The sequence below is a fragment of the Diabrotica undecimpunctata genome, unplaced genomic scaffold (genome assembly GCF_040954645.1).
Source record: "Diabrotica undecimpunctata isolate CICGRU unplaced genomic scaffold, icDiaUnde3 ctg00001572.1, whole genome shotgun sequence".
Taxonomy (NCBI): domain Eukaryota; kingdom Metazoa; phylum Arthropoda; class Insecta; order Coleoptera; family Chrysomelidae; genus Diabrotica; species Diabrotica undecimpunctata.
Genome location: NW_027312474.1, coordinates 1 through 16,048, shown reverse-complemented (window position 1 = coordinate 16,048; position 16,048 = coordinate 1). Strand labels below are relative to the sequence as shown.

At 34.1% G+C, this 16,048-nt stretch overlaps 1 protein-coding gene across 1 annotated transcript; it reads left to right on the top strand.

The window, feature by feature from the left end:
* The first annotated feature begins 1,425 nt into the window (after nucleotides 1-1,425).
* Nucleotides 1,426-1,929, top strand: LOC140431646 (uncharacterized). Its single transcript, XM_072519534.1, has one exon. The coding sequence runs from the start codon at nucleotides 1,426-1,428 to the stop codon at nucleotides 1,927-1,929; it is 504 nt and encodes a 167-aa protein (XP_072375635.1).
* The last annotated feature ends 14,119 nt before the right edge of the window (nucleotides 1,930-16,048 follow it).

Below are 16,048 nucleotides of genomic sequence, written 5' to 3'. Positions count from 1 at the left end.
TACAAATATGATTAAACAAAAATAATTGTTACGGCTTACTCAACAGCATGTGGCAAACAAATAAATGTGGGCTACACATGGAATAATATTTGAGAAAATTAGTGTTATTTACACGAGGAATAAAATTCATTGTTTAATAGATGATATTAAACATGTTGTAAACGCGAAGAACAAAGTAGAATAGATTAAAAATAGAGATAATAATGTCGTAAAATATAAACGTAATATAAACATAACATAGAGGAAGGGTGGGCAAGTTAACATAGCCAAGCAAGACGACACATTGCCCCCACCACGAAAACTAGTCCATTACATGGTACAATTGAATAGCCCATTGTTCGTTCAGTCCACCCGCTCGTTACAATCCACAATCTACTCCTTCACAATCCCAGTAATCGCTTGATAGTCTTTGGATGTGGATGCTCCGTACGTTTAAAAAACTATTCACGTTTTTGTGTAATTGTTACGTGTTGGTCCAATGTAAGTACCATATGTTTCGTTATAATATTTATGAAATCGTAGCATTAGAGATAAAAAGGGTGTTCCTAAGCTTTACCTTAGGATATTGCAACTGCTCTTAGTTTAAGGTAAAAAAACTCTGGGCCCAAATTTTACCCAAAACTCCTTTAAAATAAAATTCTCAACTAATATTTTGGGTACTTACTATTAATATAGAAGTAAAAACATGGTACCTATATATTTTTTTAGTATATTTTTAAGCTCTTACCTATAGTATTTTTATCCAGTTTTTTCTATTCATTTAAATTATGGTGGGACCTGTCTGGGAGAAGTAATTATCAATATTGCTCCCCCTGTCCCCCATAGATCCGCCCTTAGCCTTCATGACCTAAAATTTGCAACTGCTGTTTTATTTACAGATGGTTTCTAATTATAAAAGAAAAAACAATAGAGAGGCATGGAGTGAGAAGAACATGGAGCGAGCGTTGCAGGCTGTAGCGGAAAAGCGCATGGGTTGGTTAAAGGCTAGCAGGCATTACCAAGTGCACCAGGCAACACTTCGCCGCCGTGCCATGAATCGAAATAAAATAGCAGTTGGTACAAGAAAGCATCTTGGCAGACATGAAACAACCTTAAATCGAGAACTAGAAGAGGCTCTAGTAGAGCATATGCTAGCACTGGAAACCAGATTTTTTGGCTTAACGACCGTAGATGTCCGCATTTTGGCATATGAATTTCCAGTGAGAATGAAGTTAAAACATCAATTCAATAACACGAAAAACATTGCAGGCAGAAGTTGTCTACGCTCTTTTCGACTAAGGCATCCGAATATATCTTTACGTCAGCCAGAGGCAACATCAATGGCACGCGCTGAAAGTTTTTAACAAACCACAAGTAAAGACCTTTTTTAAAAATGTACGTAACGTAATAAATAATGAAGAAATCGACAAAAGTATGATTTTTAACATGGACGAGTCAGGGTTGACAACTGTACAAAATACTTCTAAAATGTTTGAGCTAAACGGAAAGAAACAAGTGGGTGCCATCACCAGCGGGGAAAGGGGAGTACATTCAACTGTAGTAGCGTGCATGAGTTCAGGGGGAACTTATATTCCACCTGCTATAATTTTTCCTCGGAAGAAATTCAATCCAACATTATACGACGGAGCGCCCCTTGGGACTTTATGTTTGTACAATGAATCAGGTTACATGACCGGGGAACTATTTTTAAAATGGATGGAACACTTTATTAAACATGTTCGACCGAACACCAAACACAAAGCCCTGCTAATTTTAGACGGGCATGTCAGCCATAAAAATTTAGAAGCATTGGAACTTGCAAAAAACAATTCAGTGGTGCTATTTTGCTTGCCTTCACATTGCACACATCGTCTCCAACCTCTCGATGTGTGCTTCTTCGGGCCACTAAGTGAGTACTACGATGCAGCAGCAACTCAATGGTTGGAGTAAAATCCAAGTCGTGTCCTCACTCTTTACCAGGTCGCGTCGCTTTTTTCTTCCGCCTACAATAAAACCGCAATACCAACGATAGCTTTAAGCGAATTTAAAGCAACAGGGATCTCACCTTTCAACCCGGATATATTACCAGAACACATGTATTTGCCCAGCACAGTAACTGACTTACCACTTGAGGCCAATAAAGCAAACACTGAATCCCTTAATCCGGGTGCATGTTTTACTGCAGCAGAACATTTGAATGAAGAAGATCCGCAGTCATCTACAACGGTAAATACAAAGCCACATGAACATGTAGAGTCTTCAGCTAATGTTGCAAATTTCACCTCTTCCTCAGGGAAATGCAAGAAAGTCCAGAAGAAGAAAGGCCAATAGTTACCAAGATGTTCTCACCACGAATCCATACCTCCAGAGTCCTCGCGAACAACAAAATATTAAGAAAGCGAGAGAGGTAAGAGGGAATAAACAAAACTCAGTAAAGAAAAATTTGTTTGATGGTACCTTAGAATGTGAAGATAAAACCACTCAAAAAGATTGTCAAGATAAGAGAACCGGAAAATTAAGAAAAAGTGAACAAAGTGCGGCAGTTAAAATCTATGAAAAAAATCAGACTGTGAAGAGCCCTTTAATGAGGACGACGACGATGATTGCGCATGCCTCTATTGCAATGAGTTATATAGCCTATCCAAATCTCAAGAAGGCTAGTTACGTTGCCAAAAGTGTCAAATGTGGGCTCATGCAGAATGTGCAGGACTATCAATGAAGGCTAAGAACTTTATTTGTGAATTATGTTTTGATAATTGATCACTTTATGTATAAATCCACGTATATGCCGTCTTGCCCTCTAGGGTAGGGCAAGATGAATTGCCCTACCCTAGTAGGCTAGTTATGTTTTTGTTTTTCAAACTTTCACTTGATAAATATTAAAAAAGAATGTTCTGTTTGTATTATGGCGCTTTTTAATTCATGATACCTTTTACATTTTTCAAAACAAATCGATTTTACCTTCAAGTATGTCGACTTGCCCACCCTTCCCCTAATTCTAAATATAATGACAATAGTCTTTGAATTGATCAGCTAGCCTAATAGTGCAAATCAAAAATCATAATACGTAAAAAAATGTAAAAATATAAAGTCACCTTTAGTGAATTTTTCTATAGTTCATCTTATTGCTTCGTATAGTTAAGAAAAATTTCATTCCCAGACTTCTGTCCTTTGACATATTCTAAAATTTATAGTATAAGACAACAGTGTCCTATCCCAAAATCCATTATCCTTTCAAAACAACAATCCCAATAATTAGCTACATAGAAAAAGACGCTTATTTTCCTGAAACAATGGTCCGTTTTGACTTATAAGCCGATGAACCGAACAAAAGGTATTGTCATGCCGAAATAAGCCCTGTTTTGTTTTCGGGGACTCGAATAAATTGGCCGTTCGGTGAATGCAAAAGAAAGTTGAGCTGTCATCTGTCATGTTCTCTAAAGTCGGGTACCGATATGGACAGGTACCCTATTGAGATTCAATTAGAGAAGGAGTTTTTGGAATTGAAGGGATTTTTTGTGTACAGGGTCGGTCTAAGTCACACACAAAAATGATAGGCCAAATGTGCTATTCTTATATTCATATTATGATAGTCATATTCTTGATTTGGCTTATTTTACAAAGATTTTAATTAAAAAATTGTATTTAGAGATGCCACTATTTTGTTTTAGCGTTTTGTTTTTCAAGTTTAGATTTAGATTTAAAATGTCCTGTTAGGTTATATTATAAAGATTTGAGTAGTTACACTGATTTCCAGCCTCTTGATAAAACAATGCTATTTTATCAAAAGTTCTGTTTTGTCGCGCAATATATTTGTATATTGCAACCGGCATTTGTAGTTCTTGAAAATATTATCACAAAGTAACCATCTTTGTTTGTGCGGATATCCGTAATGCTTTTATCTAATGAAAACAAATAATTTGAAGTAAATTTTTGACGCATCAAATAGTGTTTCTTATTATATATATGTATATTATATTATTATATATAAATTTGCCTTTATTTGGAATATTTGAGTATAGCACTGATGCATTAAGATTCTTCGCCTGAATAATTGATTATGCGATTGTCTGTTATAGTCATAGTCACTTTTAGTTTTTCCAGAGGCATTATTCTATTTCTTTATTTCCTCTCTTGCCTATCTTTTCGGGGCGGGAGGTAAATATATATGAAAAAAAATATCGACAAAAGAAAATTCGAGAATAAACAGAAGGAAAATGAGGTAAAAAAATTTAAATATAGTATACGATAAACACAAGAGTTCCTTCCAAGATCTTTAAGAACAAAAACTATCAGTGATTGATGTCTTATTTATAAATAAAAAATAATGTATCACGCTTTATAATGCTAAGAATCCAGTCGCCTACAGATTTTACCATCTTATCCAGCTAGCATATTAATGTTTAAAATTTGACGGTTTTCAGCGTGTTTTATTATTTTTTAAAAGGACAAACAATTTTATTCCATAAGTGGTTTCCACACTGTATGTCTAAACATTTCTGATTTAAGTGTGTTGTTAGGATTATTAAAATGAATCATATAAATTTGATTCCGGATCTTTTTCGATTTTTTCAGATATTTTGAACCAGCTCATTGTTTTTATATCTTGTATAGAAAATATAATTAAAAAAATATTATTAATAGTATTCAGGAGTTTCTATTGAATAAAGTTAAATTATATTACCGATTGTATTGTAGAAAAATAATAATAAAACTAATAATAATAATGAAACTAGACAAACGAGTGAATGTTATGTGTCATTGAAAAACCAGAATCCGGGTGTTCCAAGAGTATCCATGATACTGTAGATTTACTGCTGCTATATATGTGTTGCTAAATTTACAGTTTAAAAATTAATCAAGAAAACAAAGATCATCCCTTAAACCCCTTAAATCTTCGCTATGCCGACAAAAATTCAAATCAATGAGTCATTCAAACAAAGAGTAGAAGCAACGTACAGTTTTTTTACTTAAGAGACGAACGGTTTTTTACTTTATTAAGATAAGATATAAAAATAGAAAACAAACAAGCCAATATGACAATCATAAACATATATGCATCCACAGAAAATGCACCAGAAAATGGTAAAATTGAATTATATGAACAACTGGAAGAATTATATGAAAGGTTACCCAGACATGATATAGTACTAATGGTTGGTGACTTCAATGCAAAAGTAGGCAAAGAAAACCAGTATAAGGAAGTAGCAGGGAAAGAAACCATTCATGACGAGACAAACGATAACGAAAGAAAATTATGCCAACTAGCAGCAATAACAAACAGTTACATTATAAGCACAAACTTCATGCACAGAAAAGAGCATAAAGTAACATGGTTGATACCTGGCACAACAGATGGCAATCAGATAGATCACATACTAATACCCAAAAAATGGAAAGCAATATTGCACAATGTCAGTTCATATAGAGGAGCAAACGCGGACACAGACCATTTTCTAGTAATAGGAGAAATCGAAATGAAAATAATTAAAGCAGAGAGAAAAAGACAAAACAAAAGAAGATGGAATCTGGAGAAGTTAAAAGTACAGGAACTAAGAGAACAATATGAGACAACCCTAAAGGAAAATCTAACAGTAGCAAATAACACAGAGGAAATATGGAAAAATATAAAAGAATCCAATTTGAATTCAGCTGAAGAGGTGCTAGGACAGAGGGAAATAAAAAGAAGGAAAGAGTGGTTTGATGCAGAATGCGAAATCAAAATCAAACAGAAAAACCAAGCAAGAGATAAATCGATATCAACTAAAGAAGAACATCATCAAAACGAATATAAAGAAAAAAAGAAAGCAGGGGATAATTGTTGCAAGAAGTTAAAGGACCTAGAAAAGAATAGTAAAGACAGCGCCAAACTATTTGGATACCTAAAAGCTCAACAAAGAAAAGGCAGATCAGTAGTTAAAATTGACAATAGATCATGGGAAACACACTTCACAGAACTATATAGATGCAAAGAAAGCCTGGAAGATGAAGTAGGTGCAATGTAAGACATTAGAGATAATGAAATAGGGATACCAACATAATATGATGAATATTTAGACATCATTCAAAAAATGAAACAGAAAAGAACACCCGGCCCCGATGAAATTCCCAATGAGCTGATTAAAAACGGAGGAAAAAGTTATTAACAAGCATCTCATATAACCTAATAGTTAGAATATGGGAAGCGGAAGAAATGCAAGAGGATTGGAAGAGGGCAGAATTATACCAATATTTAAGAAAGGAGAAGTAACAAACTGTAACAACTATAGAGCAATATCTCTACTGAGCACAACATATAAAATTCTAACAGCCCTCATCAAGCAAAAACTCACTCAATCCACAGAGAAAAAATTGGGGACTACCAGCAAGGATTCAGAGAAGGCAGATCCACTACAGATGTGATCCACATAGTTACACAAACAATAAAAAAATGCCACGAACACAACATAGAACTCCACATCCTCTTCGTAGACTAAAGCATGTTCATAATTTCTTTAAATTATTCCCTTTAGTAAATTATTTTCACGCCGCCCATGCCTGCATATCTTCCTCAAATAACCGACACTACCGAGCGATTCGTTACGCCTTTTTTTTAACAAAGAAATAACTTCGCCAAATGCTCCTTCTTCTTTCTATCTTGTTTTGGTACATAAAAATCTTTCCTAATAACAAAGGAAAAAGGACCTATTGTGAAATCTCCGAGCTACCTTCTCAGAAAAACAGAAGAGTTGTTTTTCGTAGAAAGTTTACTTTCCATTGGTAAAAGCTATGAAATTTAACCCCAGTAGCCCGGCTATTTAATGTCAATTTCGCGTGGCATTCTTCAGTCAATATCCCCTCCCTATTTTCAACCTTCGCTTGTCTAAGCCCATCTAAGTTCACAATCGATGTTCATTTCCAAGTTGGTTCCTGTGGCAAGCGGTCTTATCTTCGACAATCGGCGGTAAGTGGATTTTCAATTCATCCTTATTTATCTTTACACAGTGTGTCTTATATTAATTATTTTCTCTTTTGTCAAACAGACGTCTTCCAATTGAAGTCACTTCTGTTTGCCGTTCAGATTCTACGCCGTTCAGATTCTACGCCGTTCAGATTTTACACCGATTCATATTCTACACCGTTCATATTCTACACCGTTCATAGTTTACACCGTTCATACGTGTACACTATTCAACCATTCACCGCTACGTTCGTTCACCTCGATCATCAGTCATCTTCATTTTATCTCAACTACCTGTACTACTCCGGTCTAGCTGTGTCTTTTCGTCGGCCTAAGACAATCTAAGGGATTACGTTAGGAAGACCGCAATTTATTGTGGGCGTGTCATCCCAATTACCTGTTGTACGGACCGAAGTCAAGTGCCTTATTGAGGGCGTAATACCATTATCTGAATACACCTGTTTCGTGAGTATAAGTTTTATTGACTAAACTGTGATAACGAAATCTTTAGAAGTTGATTTATGACTCCAGTTCAGTGTACCTTCTTATTTATGGAGGTTTAGTTTGACTGAGTATAAAAATACAGGATAATATATACGTATAAATAACGTACAATTTATTTTATATGTAGATTATATTTCTGATAAATTCTCTTCTTAGATTTGAAGTGATCACGATCAAAAACCTAGTAACTTCATGTTTAGGTATCCTCAAGGCATAAAATTCACTTGCTTGCCAAATATTGACGTAGATATAATTATAATGTTCCTTGCCTTTTTCTAATTCTTGAGGATACTAAATTATTTATAGCTATTTTTCAAAGAGATATTTTTTGTTTGTAATTAATAATAAGTTATGCAATAATCATGCCATTTAACTGTTCAATAAAATTTGGTATAGTACATTTACTTTAACAAATATACCTAAATATAATTTTGTTAAAGAACTATTTGCTTTTTATTTCTTTTATAATTTTTTATATAATTTGAATTTATATTTTTGTGTTTCTTTTCCAGGCATTTTTTATTGAATTATATTATTATTTGTTTGATCGTATATTTTGAGTATATGTGTCGAAATATTAGGAGTGTACCGCATAATTCCGATACCTTTTCTCTCACGGTTTACTTTATTCTCGCGGGAGTTCTCTAGCTGTACCTTACCTTTCTCGTCATCCTTTTCTATGTGCCTTAAGGTTTCCCTGTTCCTCTAAAAATAGGGTGGTGCCCAAATAACTTTTCTTCTCTTATCTCTTATCTTCTCTTCTAACTTCTTGTCTTTGTGTTGTAAGTACTTCTTTAATTGATCCGTGGTATTTGAGCTGTAACAAGAACCCCGACCAAGATACCTCTACCAGACTGAAGCCCGAGCCTAGTACCGTTCTTTGTGTAACCTCCAATCAATCATCTAGAGGGTACAAGACTTCAGACAAGCCTTTGACTGTATTGGAAGAAATAAGTTATTTATTGAAATAAAAAATTAAAATATACCAGCAAAATTAATCAGATTAACAAAAATGACCATGGATGGAGCTCGAGCTCCAAACAGGAGTGCGGCAAGGCGATTCCCTGTCAACCACATTATTCAACATAGCAGTAGAAGGAACAGTCAAGGCCAGCAAAATTAAAGGTACTATAGCCCACTCCTCAACACAAATAGTTGCATATGCAGATGATTTAGTTCTTATGGGAAGAGACAAGGAAAGATTAAAAGAAGCAGTAACAATCCTGCCAAAAGAAGCACGGAAAAGAGGTCTAGAAATTAACGAAGAAAAAACAAAATATCTACTATGCTCTAGAAGAGAAGATAACAGGACGAGAGAAATCAAAATAGAAAACTACACCTTTGAAAGAGTCCAACAATTTAAATATTTGGGAGTAATAGTGAATGCCCAAAACAAGAGAAGTGAAGAAGTAACGGAACGAATACTAGCAGGCAACAAAACATACTGGAGATATCATATTCTCAGGAAGGATAAGAACTTATCCAGAAATACAAAACTGAAAATGTACAGAGTTGCAATCAGACCAGTAGTTACGTACGCAGCTGAGACAATGTGCCTCACGGTAAGAGATGAAGAAAAATTGAGAATTTTCGAAAGGAAAATCCTCAGACGGATTATGGGCCAGATAAGAATGGATAACGAAGAAACAAGAATGAACCATGCACTTCGAGACATAATGAAGGGAAAAGATATTGTTAGATTTATTAAAGCACAGACGCTGAAATGGCTGGGACACATAGAGAGAAGGAAAAACGACCTACTGATTAAGATTAAGATCACCAGATGGAAACCAGCAACTGAAAGACCAAGAGGAAGACTCAGAGAGAGATGGGAGGATCAGGTCATGAGAGATATCAAAATTCTGGAAGTGAGAAACTGGAGGGAACTATGCACATATCGAAATGAGTGGAAGAAAATTGTAACGAAAGCCAAGTCACAACAAACTTTGAAAACATACAAGTGGAATGCGGAGTGATTCACCGCAATAAGCGAATCAGAGAGCTCTAAGTAAGAGCGGCAAACATTCCACCCGGAATGAAAAGAACAGATGATGATGAAAATACGAACTATTCAAAATTTTCTATAATGCCATTATCGAAACTTTTGAAAGAAGTGTGTTTAAAGTATAAAAAACATAATACAAAATGGACTAATACTTCAGTCGTCAGAGACGAAAATGCCACTAAACTAAAAATCATACGAACAAGCTGAATTTTGCTGAGAATATTAATTTTGAGACCCTAAAAAAGATCCAAAAAATTTTACAACTTTTACCCGCGGGCTTCCCAATAAAACCCACTCGTAAGGGGGTAAAAACGCAAAAAAATCGATTTACCAAGAATCTGTAGGCCGTAGAAAAAAATGTTTGAAATAAAAAATCTAGCCACGATAATTTTTAACAAAAATGTTTATTAGCACTTTTTGTGTAGAATAAACTGTTCTCTCAGAAACAACGCTTAAATCTACCGTCGATTTTGAATGTCAGTCACGCGCGCAAAATCAATGTTCAATAAAATTTGTATCAGCTCGACGGTAAAAATTCTCGATCTCTTTCGATATCTTTTGATCCAAGTGTCCTATCGACAGTAAAGGGAAGTTGATATAAAATATTACAACTGATCCTTAGAGGCAAAATAGAGGGACGTAGAGGTGTAGGAAGAAAACAAGTTTCTTGGTTAAAAAACATTCGTGAATGGACACAGATATCAAATGCAGGACAATTATTCCATATTGCAGAAGATCGAGAAGCCTTCGCAATGGTGATCGCGAACGTCGGATAATTCTGATATGGCACGCGAAGAAGAAGTCCTCCTATCGACAAAAATCATTTCCTATCAAACAAGTATGGACTCTCTCTTATACCCGTCCTGTCAAAAGCGCTTCGTTAATGATTAAAAAACAATGTTTTAAAATAAAATAGGCCCAAAATACTTATCGGGAAATCATAGAACAAGGTTTTAACTTGAATTTATGTCCTTGCTGAATTCAAAAATATTGTTTTTTACTTGTATTTTTGAGCATTGAAAATCGAAATTTTGCGTTTTTCTCAGTTTTAAATTACTTATAACTCGAAAACAATCAAGTTTACAGAAAAACTACAGGACACTTATTTTGTTCAGAATGATCAAAAAAATTAAAAAAAAATTTGTCCGGGCCGAAAAAATTGATTATTACAATTTGTGTTTAAAAAAATTTGAACTTTTCGCCTGGGCCGACCTCTTGAATATTTTGGGGTATCTCATAAAAGTGATTATGTTATTATGTAGGTACAGTATACTCCCTCTATAACGAACACGGTTATTACGAGGTTTCGCTTATAACGAGGTACATTAGATGTTCCGTGAAATTTTTATTGAACTATAACTCTCAATAGCGAGTCAAATTTAGTTATAACGAGAGGTTAGATCGAAAAACGTGTTTTTTTAAAGTTTTTGGCCCGGCCCTGGCTATAAATAAATACCCTTTTTAACTGTCCCATAATAAACTTAACTGCCGCCCGCAATAAACTTCTTTATAATAAATACAACTGTTTCACATCTTTAGAAAATAGATAGTAGATGATAGATAGAATGATATTGGATAATTTAAAGCAGACAAAAATGACAGACTTCTTACAATTGCAGAAGCAATAGTTTATGTGATCCTTGAAAATACGCTTTATACATTATATAGTTGGAAAAAAATGTAAGTACAGATTTTTTGTTTTAACGTAACAACTCTTTTTTGTTTTAATGTATTTAATTTAAAATAAAAGTAAACAACTTTTTTTCAAAAACGCTATTCAAACAATATTTATTAGCATCTTATATTGCTGTGAACGTCTTCACTATAGGAGGTTAATGTTTTAGAAAACTACATATTTATATGTATGCACAGTATTATTGTTGTCTGATATAACGAGATCGGCTTATAACGAGGTAATTAGTCTGCCATTTCAGTTCTCGTTATAGAGGGAGTCTATTGTATTATTATATATTTTATTTAGAGACTGTATTGAATTTTACAGACTTAAGTATTATCAATGCTTTGGATATAAAAATCACTTTAATTTTTTTGCCGAAACAATTTGTACTCGAAGTAAAAGTCGATTGCAGTCACGAACGAAATACCAATACAACCATAAACTTCAATTGCATAATCGTATTACATGCATACTTAAGTATCAATCGAAGTAATAAACATTATTGATTACAATATTACTATAAAAAATTGTTTATTGAGAAATATGAAGATTCGTCTTGTGGTAGAGAGAAAGCGTGCTTAACGTGGAACCTGGAACTCTACTTTCAAAAATACACACGCCGATTGGCCAACCTTCCGAAACGAATATTGCACTTTTATGTTAAACACCGGTTCGTTTAATCCACATATGCACTAGCACCGTGACCAACTAATAATTGTATTTTTATAGAGGAAATTATACTTCTGTTTGGTGATCTGTAAAAGACTTTTACTTTTACCGGCCATTTCGAGATGAAGACGGTGAAGGGACTAATGTAAGGGTGATGAGACCAAGGATATGTAATTTCATAAGCATTTCACTTTAAGTGAAGGACTGCTTTTGTGTTGTATCAGAGGAGCGGAAAACGAGCGTTTACTGTTGTAGACTTAGTAATTTTATATTTATTTATGTCTATTGACAGTGACTGTTACGTGACGACTTTATCCGCATTAAGTAGAAATTCTTCACGCAGTTAACAAATAATTGCATGGTTAGATTGCAATTGTCTAAAAGGTGTACGTGTACACATCATTGTAACGTTATAAACATCACATGTTTGATATTTTTCTTTAGATAATTATTTTAATCCAATTTCTGTTGATTCTGTTCTTATTTCTGTTTTGTTTTACTAATTTTATTCTAAAATAGTTGGATCTCAACTTTTCCATCAACTAAATATTCTGTTTTATCTTTATTCTTCAATTTTAATTTTCATTTATTTAAGTTCTAATTCGATTTACTCTTTGTATACCCTCCGTATTCAAACCTCGTAGCTAGTTTCTTCTTCTTGCAGTACCGTCTCCTATCGGAGGTTGGCTACCATCACACCCAATCTTTACTTTGTTGGCTGCAGCTCTGAACAACTGTATTGAACTGCACCCCGTACCACTCCCTTAAATTTTGCAACCAGGAAATCCTCCTACGTCCCACATTTCTCTTTCCCGAGATTTTTCCTTGGATTATGAGTCTAAGCAGAGAGTACTTTTCTCCTCTCATTATGTGTCCCAGATATTCCAGTTTTTTCGTTTGTATGGTTTTTATGACTTCGCATTCCTTCCCCATCTTCAGCAGAACATCTTGATTTGTTACTCTTTCTGTCCATGGTATTTTCCACATTCCCCTGTAACACCACATCTCGAATGCCTCAATGTTTTGATGTTTATCTTTTTCAGTGTCCAGGCTTCCATGCCGTACAGCAGAAACGGAGAAAACATAGCACCTTAACATTCTCGTTCTTAAGTTATGTCCCGGCTGCATAGGAACTTTTTCATTTTGACAAACGATTGTCTCGCTATCTCTATTCGCCTCTTGATTTCTCTTGTCTGGTCATTAGTATCAGTGAAGCAAACCCCTAAATATTTGTAGGACGTAACTCTTTCACTGGCTGATTATTTATGGTTAAATTCACATTGGTGTATAGCTTCTTTGTTACAATCATGAATTTAGTCTTTTTGATGTTCAGTTTTAGGACCATACTTTTTGGTATGGGTGTTTATGTTTTCCATCAAAAACTGAAAATTTGCTAGGTTATCTGTTACTATTAGCATGTCATCAGCGTATCGTATATTGTTAATTAACTCTCCGTTAATGTCCATACCAATGTTTTTACTCTAGGAGCGCTTCCTGACATATTGTTTCGCTATATATATTGAATAATAGTGAAGAAAGCACACAACCCTGACGCACACCTCGACGAATCTCAATTTCTTCGGTTAACTCATTACCAACTTTGATTTTTGCTGTTTGTCCCAGTACAACCTGGATATGATGTTAATGTCGCGACTGTCGATGTTTTTGCTTTTTAGGATTTCATACCGCTTTTGGTGTCTGACTTTATCGAAGGCCTTCTCAAATTTATGAAACCTACGTAGAAGTCTTGGTTTCCATCCAAACATCTTTGCATTAAACACACTCAGACCCAAACAAAGCTTCCCGTGTTCCCAGTCCACCTCTGAATCCAAACTGTGTGGCGCTTATGTCCTCTTCTAATTTATTAAATATTCTTTGTGAATTATTTTTAAAATACTTTTAGTGTGTGGCTCATCAATGCTATAGTTTCTGTGGTCTGAACACTCTCTGGCGTTATTCGTCCTTCGGGATTGTGACAAAAGTAGAGGAGAGCCATTTCTTTGGTATGATGCCTGTTCTATAAATTGTGTTAAAGAGGTTCACCATTATTTCAAGTGCGTCGTCGTCTATTAGTTTCAACAATTCTACAGGAATTTCATCTGGTCCTGCAGCTTTACCCCATTTTGTGTTCCTTATAGCATATTCTACCTCGCTTTTTAGGATTTCAGGCCCGTTGTGTCGTCTGTAGGTTCTGCCACTGCTATTTCTAGTCTTTCGTCGGCAAAAAGTTCTTCAATGTATTCTGTCCATGTTGCCAGTTTTTCATTTAAATCTGTAATTATTTTACCTTTTTTGTCCTTTACTATGGATGCTTGTTTCACTTTTTTACCTGTTATTTCCTTGATCTTTTTATGCATGTAAAAGCTATCGTACTTTCTACATATTCTTCTATTTCCTTGCAGTTGTCCAGAACCCAGTTCTCTTTGGCTTCTCTAATTTTTCTCTTAATTTCACGGTTCACTTCTTTGTATTTTGTCTTGTTGGTTTTATTTCTTCGCCCTTTCCTCCATGAGATGCAAAATTCCGTTTGTCATCCATTCCTTTTTCTTAATTAAGCTAGCTTAACTAGCGACAAAGTTTATATGTCTGTTGGCAATTGTGACTTCCGTCTGTCAGTTTTACTTCAAATTAATAGAAAGGGAACATTTTTTCTGTACCTCTTTCATCTATTTAAAGTGAAATTTCAGTTCATAAACCCATTTCTGTTCTTCAATCGAATCTTGAGGTGAATACCCAATAATATTCATTGTTTCATATTCGTAGTTGATAATTTTTTTATAACTTATAATATCCTTTTTGACATAACCTACCTAACCCCTAAAGCCCTAAGGTTCTTTTAAATTTTAATATGCATGTGTATGTGGCATCTTCTAATTCATTTAACTTCATTTTAATTAATTTTATTTTTAATAATAATTATATTCATTTGGTTGTCCTTGCCATTGTTACATTTTTTTATATTTGTATTTTTTAAAATCTCATGGCAAGGCAATATTTAAATGTACGTCGCTAACAGAAGGTCTGTAGTAGTTTTTGATGGTAGTTTCTGATTTAAATTCAAATGTTCCTCTTTTTGATGGGATATGCCACTCCAGCCAGAAACTTTGGAAAGTCTAGTTGACTCCGCACATTGGCAGCTCATTTTTTGGACACTAACTTTGTTACGTTTTGATAATTTGAAACTAACAATTATTTTAGAATAGCAGACCCTCCTGTTAATTTGGCCTCTAATGAGAAGATAATTGCATACAAAGACTTAGCACTCTTAGGTGATAAAAAGAGAATTTTTGGATCTAATTTGATGCACACGAGATAATAAACATGAGTATTTTTAAAGTGATTGATGAAGTGAAAATTATATTTAAACAAATTTGTAAAATTACTAAAATTATTAACAAAAATTTTAAAGAAAAAAATTAAGATTTTTTAAATTTTAAAGAACTAAAATGTGTGACGTTGTTAAAAAAAATTAACTAGAAATTACCTAAAAATTTATAATTCATTTATAAGTAGATATAAAATTTCATTAAAGCACATATTATAGTCATAACGTGCGATAAGAAGTAGTGACTTCTGTCGGCATTCCCCAAGTACCACGCGCCGTTTTGTTGATGTACATTAAAGTTTTATGTAAAATGGTCACTGCGCCGTGTATTAAAGTTTTTCTTACGACCATTATTACGAAGTAATCGAGAAATGCAGTGTGTGATAGAAAATTCCAATGAAATTGAATAATGTATTTATAAGACCACCGTAAGACTAACCATGGTGTACTTCTTCTTAAGGTACCTTTCTTCATTACTGAAGGTAGGCGATAATTACAGCAAATTGTTTTCTATCTTAAGCTGTTCTTACTAATGAATGTCGATCTATAGATATATCGTAATGGTCTCCAGGTGCTTTCCATGTATACAGGGTAATCCTTAAGCAATTGTACAAAAAGAAACAGTAGATTTCTATGGTTTAAAATATTACAATTCAAGCCAATTTGCTTTAATAACATGTTGATACTGTTGATACAAAGTTGAAATGTTATTTTTCTCTATAAGTTTCATGTTTGTAGACATTTATGTATAAAAATTTATAACTGGAACCTTTTCAGTATGAGGAACTATAATTTGATGCATCCTTTGGTGTAGCTGATAGAGGGGCGCCACATATGAGGCATAAATTTGTGATTTTTGCTTTTTAAGTTAGCGCTATGTGGTCAAAAAATATTAAAGATATATTAGTTCAAGAAAAAAAAGATACATTTGTACTCTGAGATAGCGCG

Coding starts and splice junctions, on each gene's coding strand:
- LOC140431646 (XM_072519534.1), top strand. CDS start 1,426: ATGGACGAGTCAGGGTTGACAACTGTACAAAATACTTCTAAAATGTTT.